The sequence below is a fragment of the Corvus moneduloides genome, chromosome 28, assembly GCF_009650955.1.
Source record: "Corvus moneduloides isolate bCorMon1 chromosome 28, bCorMon1.pri, whole genome shotgun sequence".
NCBI lineage: Eukaryota > Metazoa > Chordata > Aves > Passeriformes > Corvidae > Corvus > Corvus moneduloides.
The window spans coordinates 4,496,627-4,512,962 of record NC_045503.1 but is presented as its reverse complement, the minus strand read 5'-3'; the positions used below and the strand labels follow the sequence as shown (position 1 = coordinate 4,512,962).

At 50.8% G+C, this 16,336-nt stretch overlaps 1 protein-coding gene across 2 annotated transcripts; it reads left to right on the top strand.

The window, feature by feature from the left end:
- Window positions 1-8: 8 nt before the first annotated feature.
- On the top strand, window positions 9-16,094 carry PGPEP1 (pyroglutamyl-peptidase I). Of its 2 annotated transcripts, none has more exons than XM_032092535.1 (5): window positions 9-123; window positions 3,288-3,340; window positions 8,027-8,143; window positions 8,914-9,146; window positions 10,064-16,094. In XM_032092535.1, the coding sequence occupies exons 4-5, from the start codon at window positions 8,941-8,943 to the stop codon at window positions 10,254-10,256; spliced, it is 399 nt and encodes a 132-aa protein (XP_031948426.1). In that variant the 5' UTR covers window positions 9-123; window positions 3,288-3,340; window positions 8,027-8,143; window positions 8,914-8,940; the 3' UTR covers window positions 10,257-16,094. The 2 variants fall into 2 exon arrangements, with proteins under 2 accessions (XP_031948426.1, XP_031948425.1); XM_032092534.1 differs by lacking the exon at window positions 9-123 and adding an exon at window positions 345-448.
- The last annotated feature ends 242 nt before the right edge of the window (window positions 16,095-16,336 follow it).

Sequence of the window (16,336 nt, the reverse complement as noted above, 5' to 3'; positions counted from 1 at the left end):
GCGGCGGCACCGCCCGGGACGGGACGCGCCGGGACGGAACGAGACGCGCTCCGGACCTCCCGGTACCGCGGCCCCGGTTCGTGCTCCCCCACAGCCGGGCGGGGAACGCCCGGGAGGCTCAGGGTGAGCGTTTTGTTTAACCAACCCCCCCCGCGGGTCCCGCGCTGAGGCGGGCGAGCGGCAGCCCCTCGGGCCGCGCCGCGCACGGAGGGTGCCGGTGAACGAGAACGGGTGAAGGGCTCCAGGCCGTCCCGCTGCGGGACTTCCGCCGCGGCGGCGGAAGCGGCGGGCCCGGGCGGCGCGGGGCGGGGCGGGCGGCGCGGGGCGGGGCCGCGCTCAGTGCGGGGCGGCGGCGGCAGCGGGACGGGACGGGACGGGACGGGACGGGACGGGACGGGACGGGACGGAGCCGCGATGGAGAAGCCGCGGCGGGCGGTGGTGGTGACGGGTACGGGGCGGCTTTGGGGGGGCGGTGAGAGGGGAAATGGGGGGGGACGAGGCGGGGGACCCCTTCCCTGAGGGGGGATTGGAGAGGGCTGTCTGAGGGACCCTTCCCTGAGGTGAGCGGGGGCTTCGAGGGAAGGGTAGATCTGGGGGTGAAGGGGTCTGGGGGTGTAGGTGGGGGTCCCCTTCTCTGTCGTGGGGAGCTTGGTGGGAGAGCAGGTTTGGGGATGCTTTTCCTGCCCTAAAGGGGTCGGGGATAGGTGGAAGACCCCTCCCCGAGGTGATGGGGGGCTTGAAGGGGGTAGGTCGGGGACCCTTTCTCTCTGGTGAGGGATCTGGGGGAGAGGGGTAATTTTGGGGATCCCTTCACCACAAGGCTTGGAGGGGGCAGTGGGGAGGGAACCCCTTCCCTCAGGTCGTGGGGGAATAAGTGGGGGACCCCTTCCCTGAGATGAGGGGGGGTCTGCTGTCCCATCAGAGTGTGGCTGAGGGAATGGAGAGTGGGGACTGTCCCCTCGGGGGGCTGTTTGGGGGGGCTGTCCCCTGTGTGGGGTGATAAATGGGGTGAAGAACAGAATCTGGGGGGCTTTGGGGCTGGTCTGCTGTGTGTCAGGGGTGTCAGGAGCTGGGGGGGGTACAGTGGAGAGGGGCTTTGCTGCAGCTTTCCTAACACTTGTCCAACCAGTGGGCACTCAGATCCCCTTTTTCCATCCCTGACCCCATCCCAAAGGTTTGCTAGTCGCAGAAAGAAGGGAACCGAGCCTCCCAAGGAGCAGAAAACCCAATTTGGGGCACAGGGAGGGGGGAATTGCCCGCTGACCACCCCACCCTGAGCCGCCAAGGTGTGGGAGCCGCTCCCCAAAGCACCCCCTCCGCACGGCAGCGGCGCCTCGGGGAAGAATGAGCGGAGGGAACGAGAGGCCCTGGCGTTGTCAGGCTCTTCCCGGGGTACAAAGGCCGCTCGGGGTGATTTGTGGGTGAGGCCGTTCTGTGACAAATGGGGAACTCGCCGAAACTATTCAGGTCTCCCCCAGCAGCTGAAGTTGAGGCCGTTTGAATAGCGGGGGCTCGGCGGCGACGCGCTGGAGCGGCCGTAATCGCGGGCAAAAGTGCCTTTTCCAGGGAACAGTTGTGGGGAGCCAAGGAGCAGGTGGCAAATCCTGCCTTTCCCAACCCCAAATCCAGCGCAGAGCGGCCGCGCTCGGCAGTGACTAAACAGAAAACTTGCGTCAGGAAACGTTCTGCTGCTCGCGAGGCTCCTCCACGCTCTTTTTTTCCCTTTTTTTTTTTTTTTTCCCTCCCAGGGAAGTCTGGTTGCAAAATGCAGTGGTTGCCTTGTCAGCTCTGCCCCTGTTTGATAATGTCATCGATGTCACGCTGAATTTCGTTTAAAACCGGGGATGGTGTCGTGTTCCCATTGGGTTCCCAGCCTGTGCTGGCCGAGGATAAGCGTTATTTGTGCACAATTTCTTTTTTAGAACTCGTTAAGGAGATAATCCCATCACGATCCCTGCAGCTGGTTTACTGCTAATGAGCCTTGGAGGGCCCCGTGGTGGATGTGCTGCTCTCCGTGGGGTCGGGTGCTGCCGACAAAGTTCCTTATGTTCCCGGGAAGGGATAACACGAGGGATCCGGGCAGGAGATGAGTCAGAGCAGCGATAACCCCAGCTGTGTTTGTGCCAGTTTGCCTTGGGATTCAGAGCAAGGGAATCATGCCCTGTGCCTGGGCACCTGTAGAATTTCAGCCTTTCCGTGGCTGGGTTGTTAAAACGTGGATTTCAGTTCTTTTATAGGATTATCACGCTTTATTTAGGAATTAAACTTAGCAGGTTTGCTTCCAGAGAGCCGTGTGGGACTTGCAGAAGCGGCTGGAAAGGCATTAATTTGCCTCGTTCCCCTGTCATAGATTGTCTCACACCCCTGCAGTTCTGCTCGCAGGAAAACACCCCCAACATTTTGGGTTTTGTGGGAATATTTATTTTGGCGTGGCGGCAGCGCTGGGTTGAGATCCACGGGCGTGGACGAGCCCACGCTTGGGAAATTCCTCCTGTGCAGCATCACCTCAGCCTGGCTGGGGAGGGCAAACACAACATTTCCATTAAGGTGTCATCTGATATTTGTGGTCCCTCTCGGATCCTTTCAGGGGCTGGGCAGAATTTATGTCTCCTAATTGCAGGAGGCTCGGAGGGCAACGCTGACATTTTAAATTAAAGCATATCGACGTTACGCCCAGATAAATTGCCCAACCTTTGTGTGCTTGCTCAGGGAAAAAAAAAAAAGATGTTATGGATTACCAGTTAACTCCCAAGTTATTCATTAGGGATTTAGAGGTGCTGAAGGAAGTATTTTTGATAAAGCCTCGGTAGCCTTTGCTATGGCGTGGGGGGGTTGTCACCAGCTCTGTTTATTTCCTTGTGAGGTGTAATTAATGCTAACGAAGATCTTGGGGAAGACCCTGAGCGGAGAAGGAACTATTTGAGGCAGGCTTGTGGAAGCATCTGCTACAGGCTAAAGCAATCAGGAATAGAAAATCCAATCATGGTTCTAATTCTGTGACATCGGGCAAGTTAGCTGTTAGTGACAAGTTTTTCTAACCTGGGCAGGAAGGAAAAAAAATCTTCTCCCCAAGGAAAAAATAAGTTTCTTTTCAAGCAAATTATTGTTTTCCTTCATTGTAGTTGAAATATTCCAGTGCAGGTGTCTTGTTTGATACTCGGATGTCAAGAAATAAGGATTGAGTGGTAGAAGTGGGGGGTTTTTTTCAGGAGAACTAAACCAGGAAAGCCCAAACTTCTTTGCAACTTGAAGTTGAGTCAAGTCTGTGAATTTTTCTTCTCTTACAGGGTTTGGGCCGTTTGGAGAACACGCTGTGAACGCCAGCTGGATTGCAGTGCAGGTAACCCCTGAATTTTCCTCTTAGGAAGTCAAAATAGAGCACAAATCCCCACAAATTCGGGGTTTCAGCTCTTTTTTTTAAAACTTACAACTTCTTCCCGAGTTTATTAACCGAGCTCACTGCAGATATCCAGATGGTCAGCTGGATAATGTTTGATTCCCTGCTCAGGAAACAATCCCTTAGCTGGTGGAGTTTAATGAGATTGAGTTAATGTAGCTGAGGCAAGCAAGGAGTTCCTAGCTTTGGATGATTTTAAGTGGGGCAGGGAGCTTGGAATCTTCCTCTGCCCTGGAGAATTCAAAATAAACAAACCAACCGACCAACCCAGAGGAATTTGGATGTTTTTTTCTCTCAGTTCTAACTTGAAGCTGGGCCAGTTGCTTCACCTTTAAACTGAGTCTCATCCCCAAGAGGAGACTCCCAGCCAGTGGTTTTGTGGAGTTGCCTGAGTGTCAGGAATCTGATTCCAAGGCAGAGCTGCCTCTTTCCTCCCCCTGAGTCGGCCCTCTCTGCTTGGCTGATGGGACAGGAGAGTTTCTGGGGAAATGCTTTTCCTGCAGGTCCTCCCTGCTCGAACAAATCCATGCCACTTGTAGCTCTGCGTCTGCCTGAGCACGTTCCTAAAATCCTGGAAAATCCTAAGGGACCTACAAGGATCATCCAGTCCAACTCCTGGCCCTGCACAGGACACCCCAAAAACCCCACCCTGTGCCCAGGAGTTCATCTGTGTGAGGCTGATACTCCACAAATGAGGCAAGAAGAAGGGATCAAGCTCTTTCCAATGGAATTAAGGGGGTTTTTTTCTGTAAAAACACTTTTTACGGGGATGGTGCTGCCACATTGTCCCACTTCTTCCTTCTTTGTCACTTCTGGATGGGGTTTGTGGCAAAGCTACTGGGAATTCCACAGTACCTTTTAGTACACTTGCCCAGGGAATTAAATCTATTTTTCTCCCCAACACGTCTCTTTCCCCTTCAGAGCTCTGAGATTAATATCTTCTTTCGAATGCTTTTAAATTAAATCACAAAATCTAATCAATTACAGCCAACTGATGTCCAGCTGTCTAATGTGTTGGCTGGTAGGAGAAGACAAAACCTTTGCCTCCCAGGGCTTTTTGGGAATGAATATGTTTAACTTTGGGTCACTTTGGAGGAATATGCAGGTCGTGGATTGAGGGGGAGAGGAAAATACAGGACATTCCTAAAAATCAGAAGTGAGGCTCCTGTATTTGGTTTGTTCTTGCTGGTGTAGTGTCAGCTATTGTAAATAGCTGCTTTTATTTTAGAGGAGACAGACAAAAGGGTGTTTTTGCAGCAGGAGGAGTGGTGGGTGTTGTGATGTTGCTTAAGAAAATAAAAACAAACCCAAAGAGAAGCAGCTCCTTCAGCCCGGCAGCTCGAGGCACTGGTGGCTGCTCAGCTGTGTGGCTGGTGGATGAAGTCATCATCTCCATTTAAAATCCAGTTTTAGGGGCTTGGGGGATGTTTTGAGTGGACAAAACTCAGAGCTGGGGGTGTTTTGAGTACAAACCCGAGCCGCGCTGGAGGATCCGGGTCCTGTTCGGTGGCTGGCGGATTATTGTGACTGAAAACGTCAGCTCGGAGGCAGCGGGGAGGATTTGCCTTTCCTTCCCCTGTCTCAGCCCCCAGAGGCCCAGACAAAAAGGAACAGCATGTCTTTGAGCCCAGGCGAGGTGGGCATTGTGCAAGTTTCAGACGGGGACTTCATGGAGCGGAGTGGACACAAAGGCGTGTCTGAGTTCCCGAATCCCAGACGGTGTGATCTGCATTTTAATAGAAGAAAAATCAATTAAACAATCTTTGGAAATCCTTCCTAGCTCTAGGGCTAAGCTAGTTCTGGTTTATTGCATCTTTTATTATGCCGCATCCCGAGGATAAAATTCACTTCTTGGTGTTTTTTTTTGTTTTCTCCCCTGGTTTTATTTGGGTTCTCCCGCAGAACACGGACACACGGTGTGAGTTTTCCCTGGAACTGCAGTGAATTTCTGTCTGGTTTTGCAAGCTGACTGATTTTTACACATGGGTACCTTAAATAGTGGCAGCAGCAATCTAATAATGCTGCTGAAATGAAACGTTTCCAAATTGCATCCAGAAAAACCCAGTGAAATGTTTGGGCTTTTACTCACGGGGGAGAGCTTTCCTATGAATTCAGAGGGAAGAATAACTCCTTTCTGCTTTATTTCAAGGCTCACAGCAAAAATACTCCGTGTTGACGTGGGTTTGCAGTTTTGTGTTTTCATCGTTTCAGTATTTCAGTTCAGGATTTCTTTTTTTACCAAAGATTTTTTGCTGGGGAGGGACTTCCAAGAAGAAATTACTCAAATGGGCTTTTCTCAGCGCGTTTCCTGCCCTCCCTGCTGTGACTTAGGTGTGGGCACAGGTGTGACCTGTGGACTGTGAAGCTGCTGGGCTCCTTCATCCCCCCAGAGTGCTTCTGGCCGAGGAGGAGGAGGAGGAGGAGGAGAAAGGTCAGAGTGCATTTTGACATTAGGAAGGACAATTGCTGTCAGGGTGTCTAGACAGACCTGATAAGGATATTAGAGGCTCACAAAGAGCACCATTGTGGAGGGGTCAGGGAATCGGTCACACATGTTCAGTGGGCTGTGTTTGTCAGGTAGACAGGGCTGGGGGGGAGAAGTTGTGGGGCTGGGGGGGTGGTGGGTTACAAACATCTTCATTATGGAGCGCAGAGCTTGGTTAAGAGAAAGTTGTGGCTTGGTAAAGTTAAGGTTTAAGTGGCTGGAGGAGGTGGTTGTCACTGGGGAGGTTTCTTTTTTCATCCAGCAAAACTTCCCGCTGTCAAATCCATCTCTAGGAGCTGTTTCCTTCCTAATCCTTCATCTTCAGGAGCATCACTTCTCGTTAGAGAAGCGGTGATGAATCTCAGCCAATTAACACTCCTAAAGAGTGTTTATCCTCCTCCTGAAGAGCCTGACTGCTGTTTGAATACTCTCATTTGTAAACTCCTTCGCTTTATTAGGACTCCACGTAAAGCAGGGGAGGTTTTGAAGGCAGGTTTGTGTAAAGGAGCTGTGATGAACCATCCCTTGCATCCATCTCTGGTAATGAATGTCTGAGTGTGCCAGACACTAATCAATACAGCAAGGCTTTAATATCAGCCTTGCCCTGGGAGCCAGAGCCAGTGATTTATCATTGTTGCTCATATCTGCTGCTCTGGGAAAGTCTCACTCTTGCCTTTCTGGCTGTTTTAGTTCTCTAAAATCCTGTTACATGGCCGTGGTTTGGCCCTACAAGTGTAAAAGGTGTTTTTATTCTCAGTGGAAAACCACTCATGCTGATAAAAACACAGAAAAATGAAAGCAAGACACTGCTCACGTTTGTGTGGAGGCCTAAAACCTCAGCTTGTCTTCTCCTCTCAAGTGGCTTTAATTTTTAATTTTTAACCTGGGGCAATACAAGTTTTGAGAGTGGAAACAGCTGATCTGCACTGCTTGGCCTGAAGCTTGCAAGGAGGAAAATAAAGCCTGAGAATTGCTTCAAAGAGCAGCTCTGATCACCAAATCCAAACGTGGGACAGAGGTAACTTAGTTTTTTCTGGGGTGTTTGGAAATGTCCTTTGGTAGTTTGATGGCTCTTACCTCAGATCCGTAAGAACAGCTACTTTTGGTGTTTGGTGACAAGAGGAAAGCTTGATCCCACTTAGATGCCCCAGGAATTCCTTCAACATGATGGCCAAGGTCTCTTCTCCCACTGGAAAAACACTTCCTGGTGTCACCTGGCTCCAAAGTTTGGGCTCAACTGATGGTTTTGTTTAAAAACCCTTTTTTTTTCAGAGGTTTCAGACTATCCTTGAGTTCCTGGAAGTTTTGGGTTGATGGCTCTGAGAGGTTTCACTGCTGAAGTACCAGATGAGCTAAAGCCTTACTGGTGGGACTGGAGAGACCAAAGCAGAGCCAAAACCATGGGCTGTGTGTAAGGGGGAGCTCCCAGTTTTGGGATCAAACAGTGCTTTCCAGTCAGGAATACTGGGGAGAAAAAAACCCCAAACAAACAACCTTTCCTCTGGTTTTAAAGTCTTTGCAAGGTGTTTAACTGGCACTTAGTGTTAGAAAAGGTTTGGAGGAAATTGGCTCCGTTTATTGCCAGGATATTTGGGATGTTTTCATGTCAGAGAGGGAGAAATAATTTACTGGGTTAGTTGAATCACCAGTGCTGTCACCCAGCCCTGAGAGCTCTTTATCTGGAAATAAATGTGAAATTACTCTCCAGGCCAGCAGTCCTGGATGATGGATAAAATCCTTCCAGTCCCACCTTCTCCACGCTGTCACTCCTTGGAAGAAGTAGGGACTGTGAGTCTCTCCCTCTATAAATAACAGAGCCAAGATTTCCTTGGGAGTGTGGGTGTTGCTGATAACTGTTGTCAGTTAAATGTTGATTTCTTTGTTACACACGCATCAGAGCCAGACAAACGGCTCTGTGGGTGAGACTCTGAGCACAGGTGGAGAGATGCCTTTGTTGTTCCCATTATGGGTTTGCTTTTTTCACGGTGGTTGCTGTAAACTCACTCCAGGTGCTGTTTACAAGGTTATACAACCTGGTGTAAACTGGTTTTGAGTCCCTCACTCTGCCATTAAACCTTCCAGGAGTAAATCCTCTGCTCACCTCGTGTCTGACCATCTTGGCTTTGCTTTCCTGGTGTTTTTAGGAGCTGGAGAAGCTGGGGCTGCGGGATGACGTGGATCTGCACGTCTACGAGGTCCCTGTTGAGTACCAGACCGTGCAGAGACTCATTCCTGCCTTGTGGAAGAAGCACAGTCCCCAGGTGAGTGAGCAAAGGGAGGAGAAAAAACCACCCAGCAAAGGGTCGGAATCTGCAGTGGGCAGCATGTGAAGTCTCCCTTTTAATGATTCCTTCAGCCTGGTAGTCCCTGGCTGGATCTTTTCCTGTTTTGTGGTGAGAACATGTGAATTTGTAGGATTTTACAGCTCGGAGTGCTCCAGTTCACAGAGCAGTGGGTGTGAAGGGGCCACAGCAGAGGGCTGTCTAGACAGCTCGTGGTTTGTCTGTGCCACCTGGGCTCCTCCAGCAGCTGTGAAGGTGCCAACGTTCCTTTTTACCCTGATTAAATCACAATTTAGGTCGAGGGGGGGGGGAATGAGAAGAGTTGTGCTGTGCAGAACCCATGATAAAAATGCCTCGTTCCTCTGATACTCACGGGAGAACCCCTGTAACACCTCCATGGTTCACTGGGAATGGAATCATGGAAGCCCAGAGTGGCTTGGGATGGAGAGGACCTTCAAAGCATCTCACAGAGTCATTTAGGCTGGAAAATGATCCAAGAGCCTCGAGTCCAGCCTTTGACTGCTCACCACTGAGTGCCACGTCCAGTCCCTAAAGGCACAGGATTCCGTGGCAGGGTGGTGGTAAGGTGTCACCAGGCTTTCGGTGCCTGAAGGGAGCTGGACTGAGAGTTTGGACAAGGGAACAGAGTGGCAGAGCAGGCACAGACGCCAGAGATAACACGGATACCCCGAGCTGCAAGGGTCCCATGCGGATCTCCCACTCTCTAACCCGTCCCTTTTCCCCGGCAGCTGGTGGTCCACGTGGGGGTTTCGGGCATGGCCACCACTGTCACCCTGGAGAAGTGTGGCCACAACGTGGGCTACAAGGGGCTGGACAACTGTCGCTTCTGCCCGGGCTCGCAGTGCTGCGTGGAGGGCGGCCCCGAGTGCATCGACTCCATCATCGACATGGACACCGTGTGCAAGAGGGTCTCGGCGCTGGGGCTGGATGTCACCGTCACCATCTCCAAGGACGCCGGCAGGTGATCCCTGGGCACGTGGGGTCAGGGAATCCTGGAATGGCTTGGGTTGGGAGGGACCTTAAAGGTCTGCCAGTTGTATGCCAGGGTGCTGCAAGCCCCGTCCAACCCGGCCTTGGGCACTGCCAGGGATCCAGGGGCAGCCACAGCTGCTCTGGGAATTCTGTCCCAAACCCTCCCCACCCTCCCAGCCAGGAATTGCTTCCCAATATCCCGTCCATCCCTGCCCTCTGGCAGTGGGAAGCCATTCCCTGTGTCCTGCCCCTCCATCCCTTGTCCAAAGTCCCTCTCCAGCTCCCTTGGAGCCCCTTAGGGACTGGAAGCCTGGTGACATCTTAACACCGTCTTGTCACCCTGTTCATGGAATCAGGGAATCCCAGACTGGTTTGGGTTGGAAGGAGCTTAAAGCCCATCCCATCCCACCCCCTGCCACGGGCAGAGACACCTGCCACTATCCCAGGCTGCTCCAAGCCCCATCCAAGCTGTCCTTGGACACTGCCAGAGTTCCAGGGACAGCCCCTACACCCCGTACCCTTCCCATGGAATCACTGAGGTTGCAAAAGCCCTCTCAGATCATCGGGTCCAGCCATTCCCCAGCACTGCCAAGGCCACCCCATGTCCCGGAGTGCCACATCCACGTGGCCTTTGAAGCCTCCCACACCTTTCACTTCTCAGGGCTGGCAGCACCACCTGGTTTTCAGTGGCCAGGAGAACAAAAAAAAAGAAAGACATCCACATTTTTCATCCTAAATTTAATTAGAACAACCCCAGACTCACAACTGCTGCCTTACGTTCCACGTCACTCCCCGAAATCCCAGGGCGACGCTGAACGATGGGAACCTACGGCTCGCTTTATCCGTGTTTATCCCTTATTTTTGGGGTTTTTTTTTTGCTGAATAATCTCTGTTTTTGTGTTCCAGGTACCTCTGTGACTTCACCTACTACACCTCCTTGTACCAGAGCCGTGGGAGGTCGGCGTTCGTCCATGTGCCTCCTCTGGGAAAACCTTACTCTGCAGAACAGCTGGGCCGGGCCCTGCAGGCCATCATAGAGGAAATGCTGGATGTTTTGGAGCATTCTGAAGACAAAATCAATTGTCAACATGAACACTGAGCCTGGCCAGGAGCTCTCCTAGTATTGCACTTCCAAAATTTTCCCTGCTGCCGAAGTATTTGGGGGGGGAAAAAAAAACAAAACAGAACAAAACAAAAAAACGGTTCCGGATCCAGAATTGGAGACTTCAAGGGGGAAAAAAAAAAAAAAGAAAAAGAAAAAAAAAAGGAAAATTCCACAAATTCCACTTCTAGAAATTAACTTTTTTTTCTGTCGAGTCTGTGAATTTCAGCCCAAGCAACAAAGGATTCGAAGTCTCTTCTCTAAAACACCTGCAGCTCCTCATTCCTGAAGGGAGTGTGCTGGGAGCTTCCAGGGAATGAATGGATCCTCACCTGCTGGATCCCATGGGAAGTTCCTCACCTGGATTTGGCCTTCAGCTGCAGGGCGTTGCTCACCCAGTCCTCTCTCATGACTAATTCTTGAGTTGAAAGGTTTGCTTTCAGTTGGTTTTGGGTTTGTTTTTCCCCGTCGACCCAAACTCGAGGTGATAATATGGAAGGACAACGGGAAGGAGTTGGGATGGTGTGGGATTCTCCTGGGAAGCAGAGTTTGGTGGGGATGAGGAGCCTGAGATTGCTTTGCTGAAATGGAAAATGGTTTTAGGCACTGATTCTTCACCCCACGTCCTCCAGACATCCATAGGGTCTCTGTAGCTGCAGTAGAAGGGGTGTGTCTGGGGTTCCTTTTGGAACCCAAGTCCAGCTGGAGTTTTTTTTTCTTGGAGCCTGACTCCTAAATCTTTCCAAATGTCTTTTTCCTGCCTCTCCCTCCCTCAAGTCAACCATGTACCTCCTGTACCAAACACCTCGGTTCAAGTGTGTCTAAAACCAATCATTAGTGGATAAAGAGCTTTGCTGAGGGCCACTTTCCCCACGGGAGATCTTTATCCTGGGCTCTTGGTGCTCGCTGTTGTTTTTAAGGTGAAGGTTGAGTAATTTATAACTCCCTTAGCTGCAAATTTTCCCTCTCGTTCCAGGTTAGGAGAGTAATGTTTAACTGAGATCCCAATTCCGCCTCGACTGAGTGGAGGCATAAAAAGGCAGACGGGAAGACATCCTGCCAAATCAAATGTCAGCCCTTCAGCCCAATCCCACCGCCTGGAAGCCAGAGGCAGTGATTTGAAATCAAGGAATTTTGCTTAGAGTGAGGATTCCGGGCTCTTTCCTTGGTGTCCCTCTCCCAGTGGGAGGGTGCAGAAGGGCTGCTGCTCGTGGGAGCTTCCCCAGGAGTTCTTCTGGGGAAGGGTGCACTCAGGGTCTCAGCAGGTGGGTGGTGCTGGTCGTGCGTGGAGATTTGCTGGCAAATTTTGAGATTCTGACAAAACCCAGCTGAAGCTGGGGCAGGAGCAGACACAAAACCGGTGGCTGAGGTCTCGTGGGGAGGCTGCTTGAGTGAAGAAGTCTGTGGTTGGAATGGATGCTTTTACAGATACATATATATATATATAAAAATATATATGAAACCAACATTCTGAAAGGTTTTTAAACCCCACGATTTGAATTTCTCTGGTGCTGACTGGCTCTGCTATTGTAACTCTCAGTGAGAGCTGCCCCGAGCTTGCCAGGAGAAGTCTGGTGGCAAAGGACAAAACCACTCCTGGCAACCCTTGAGGCAGGACAAAGACTTTGCAGCTGCTAGCACTCTGCTGAGGGCACCTGAGCAGGAAGATTTTTTTGGATAGACCCAAGGAAATTCCTTCTCTGTTCACTATCCAGGCTTTCCTGCTCAGAGGAATTTGCCTTCGAGTGAAACATTGTTGTTCCCATCGAATCCGAGGTAGCACTTGTCAGATTTCCTGATTAGTAATTTATTCTATTTAATATTTTGTTGAAATCTTCGTGCTTTGACACAGGTTTGGGGTTTTCTTTGTGATTAGTTGAGCTCCTTATCCCATAGGATTGTTCCTTTGCTGGTTGGAAGTTTCTGTCCTGCGTGTTTCGTAGCTGCTAAACTTGGGGAAGAGGAATATCCGCGTGTCCCGCGGGGTTTGGTGATGGAGCAATTCCCAGGAAAGCTGATTAATTCACCTGTGATGTAGCTGTGGATGAAATGGAAGTGGGAAATCAACAGATTGGTGAGGCCACACCCAAAAAATTCCCAGTGTGGAATCTCAGCAGGGGTGGGAAGAGCTGGTGGGACCCACAGAGGGGTTGGAGCAGGACCCCGGTGGGCTCCGCGAGGGATCGGCGTCTCCAAGTGAGATATTCCCTGTCCATCCCTGTCTCTGCAGCCTCTGGAGCCTCAGAGATCCCCCTGGATGTGGCTGGTGGCTCCGGCTCCATCAGCAGGGAGCACAGACAGCAGCAGTTCCGTGGGCAGAGCGTTTCCCACGCGGGTTTGTTCAGCCTGGGGAGTTATATCCTGTTCAGCACCTAAAAATATTCCTTGCCTGGGTGCTCTCTGCTGTTCCAGGGGAAAATCCGGAGCCAATTTCCGTGCCTGCTGGAGTTTGAGGGCTGCAGTGCTTGGCCTTGGGTGTGTCAGCGTGAAAAGTCCCATTTTTTTAGGAATACTTTGGGCGTTGCTTCGAGCTGTGCTTTTCCTCCCAGTCTGCTTTTGGGAAGCTCCACGTGATCAGTTCCTTAGAAAACATAATTTATTTTATCCTCTTTTTTGGGGAAGAGGGGTTTTGGGGAATTAGTCCTGAGGCTATGTTTGTAAAAGGTGTCTTGGTGGTAGAGAAATTTCCTGTAGCCCAGCTTGGGAAAAACGGCATTAAACTAATTTTATTTAATATGACCTAAATTAAATACTTTGGGGTTGGGTTTTTGGGGTTTTTTTTAAAGCTTTTCGTTCAATTCACAAAGCTTTTCCTACAGATCCATATTTTTTTGGGGGACTAGGACACCAAACTGATGCAGAGCTTCAAAAAGCTGATGTTTTGCTAAATCCTGTTCCCTTTCCACATCATCCATTAATAGGATTTGCTAATTTGCACTGACTGGGAGACCTGTTGCCCAAAACCTTTGTGCCAGTGAGTACAAGTGTAGGAGGTTCAGGTGGAGTGTTCGTTCCTGTGCCTGCAGTGTGGGAAAACATAAAAAACCCGGGACATTTTAGGATGCCGTGACTGCAAAATTGTCTCTGGGGATAAAGGTTCAGGGGGAGACGGGGCTGAGGATTTTTGGTGTGGAAGAGAGGATTAGGGAGGTTCTGCTGGATCGGGTCTGGTGTCATTTATCTGCCTGGAGCAGGGTCTGGCCCACGTGTGGGGGAGTGTTTGGGATGACAGTTTAATTGTTCCAGTCCTAAAGTGCTGCAGAGGATTTTGAGGAGCTCCAGAGACTCATAAATGTCTCGATTTGGTGCTGCTGCTGTCGGGAGGTGAATTAAACTTGGGAATCTGCTTCATAACCCCAGGAAAAAGGAGCTGGGAGCTTGGAAGGCTCTTGACCTCAAGGATTCCTGTGGGATTTGATGATCCTGAGGGATCTCTCCCAACCTGAGGGATTCTGTGGTGGGGCTGAAGGGTGCTCACCTGGTGCTGTTTGGAATTTTTGGGGGGAGAACAGCAGAGTCTGTGGGCTCCTGCAGAGCAGTTCCCCTTACCTGGAGCATTCCCCAACCTCCCAAACAGTGGGAGAGGTGGGAAAGGATGGAAAGGTCGGGAAGAGGGTTCGAGGTGTGGAGTGTGGTTGTGACATGAGACTGCAGCCGAGAGCTGCTGAGCTTCATTCCAGGAGGGGCCTGGCTGGGGCTGGCAGAGTTGGAGACATCATAAAAAACAAAAAAACAAACCCTAAAAAGTCGCTCTGCTTTGGGATAAATTTGGGATCGATGCTTCCTTGGAGCCACGGGGATGGTGATGCCCACGGCAGGAAAGCATCCCTTGAGCCAGGGATGAGTTCATTATCACCTCCACAGGGGTTGTGCTGTGGAAAATCCCGTAGGAAAAGGGATTTTGTGTGTGAACTCACCTGGGGCCAGGTGTAGCTGTAGCATCCAACCCCCTCCCATATGTCCCAAGCAGGCAAAATTGAACCTTTCGGTGCCTCAGCAGCTGGCAAAGGGGATTATTCCAGGAATTCCACTGGAATAAAAACCCAGGAGCTTCCAGGCCTGCTCGGACAGCACAGGCTCCCAGTCTTGGTGGTTTTGGGAAGGAAAAGTCTAAAAAAAATTTAAAATCCACCGAAGTTTCTTCTGATGCTCAAATAATCCTGAGTTGAATTGGAACTGGGGGGTCTTTAAGGTCCCTTCCAACCCCAGCCATCCTGGGATTCTCTGACTCGCTGCCCTGGCGGGTGGATTCTTTTAGGAATTTTTTTAGGAATTGCAGGAGGAGGAGGAGGAGGAAGAGGAGGAGCTTCTTCAAACCGAAAAATGGGAAAACCCTGGAAAGGAGGGAATTTGGTGAATCCCCACTCCCACGGGAGCTGCAGCAGCGATGACGGTCTGGCCGTGGGGGGTTGTGGTTTTAATTCCTTGTGACTCCCAGATCTTTTTTAGCTTCTCCTGGATTTCTCCTGGGTTTCTCACTCCAGCCAAGGCTCAGACACGGAGCTGCTGCAGGAGGGAGTTGGTGGTGGCTGAAATCTGACTGAAAATCAGGATCTTTAGGCATAAAAAGTATTTTGTGTGGGGCTTTTTCTTCATTCTGATTTCCAGATTTCACCCCACAGGGCAGATGAAATTGTCAGCAAGGAATTTGTACAGATCCTTTCCCAAAGTAACTTCACCCTTCTTGTCTCCTTTACTTTAATACTTTACCCAATGATATTTTAATGGCTTAATTTTATTTTAATGATAGGAATTTCAGAGTTGCAAAGGCTCTTTCTAACTTGATTGACTTGGAGGAAACCCCCCCCCTTGTTGATACCATAAATACTCACCTTGATGTAGATGGATTTGTTATTTTTGCACCAGAATCCCTAATTTTTTGCAGTATAAAGTGCACTTTTTCATAAAAAAAGAAAAAAATCAACAAAAAACCTTGTATTCCTGTCTGATGAGTGTCTTATGTGCTGAAAGGGATGTTCTGCCAAAGCTCCAGAGCTGAGGATGTCGTTAATTCCTCGAGGTGTTCACTGAAACCTGGGACCTGCTCAGTCTATTTTAAGACAAAGTAGGGAAGGAAATGCCTCCCCATGAATAGGAATTAAGAGATGGGAAATGAAACTTCTCACTGCCCTTACAGAAAACTCCGTGGTACTTCAAAATCCACCTTCAGGTTTTCTATTGCACCAGCCTCTTAAATCACAAATGTTTACCTTGATGATCAGGGAGTGCCTTGTCCCGTGCTGGGCTCACACTTGGGAAGCAGAATGGTGGGGATGGGGATGGATTTTGCCCGATGTGAGGGTGAAAAAGTTGGGCTGGAAACCCCTGAATTGGTGGGAATCCCCATTTTTATCCGTGGACGCTCCTCAGAGACTGCACTGAGTTCCCCAGGTTTGCTCACACGCGCACACACGGACCTGCCAGAGGGAGCAAACAGAATTGGCTGCTTCATCCCCCACTTTTGGTTGGGTTGGCCCAATTCCGAAGGGTTTTGCCGTCTCCTCTTGGAGTGAGGTGTTTGTCCAGACCCTTTCCCAGCGTCACTCAGGCCCTCCGTGTGTCCCTCGTGAAGCCACCCCGTGTCTCCGTGGGCGTCTCGGGTGCCGCCGCTCTCGTGCTTGTCGGGACTCTTGGAGCACCGATCTCAACCCCTCGGGGCTTCTGTTCTCTCCGTGTGTTCTTGCAGTGCCTTGTAAATCCCAACGATCCCGAGTGTCCCGGGAGGGCTGCGGTGTCAGGGGCCGGCGAGGCGCTCCCAGCTTGTACTGCCGGCCTGGACTTTGTAACCGAGGATTTAAACCCCCGTTTCAAAGGAAATAAAGAGTTTGACTCTGACTCCGCGTGTCCTGTCACCCTCGTTGCTTTTAAAGGTGGTGGTTGGTGCAAAGCCATTCCCCCAGCACTGCCCTGTCCACCCTCAGTCGTGTCCCCAAGTGCCACATCCACGTGTCCTTTGCCCCCCTCCAGGGATGGAGACTCTGTGCTGGCGGCTTTGAGGCTTCTCTCTCCCTGCTCCTGCTGCTACTGGGACTGACTGGGAGCAAACTGGGCTGGCTGGGAGGGCTGGTGCCACCAGA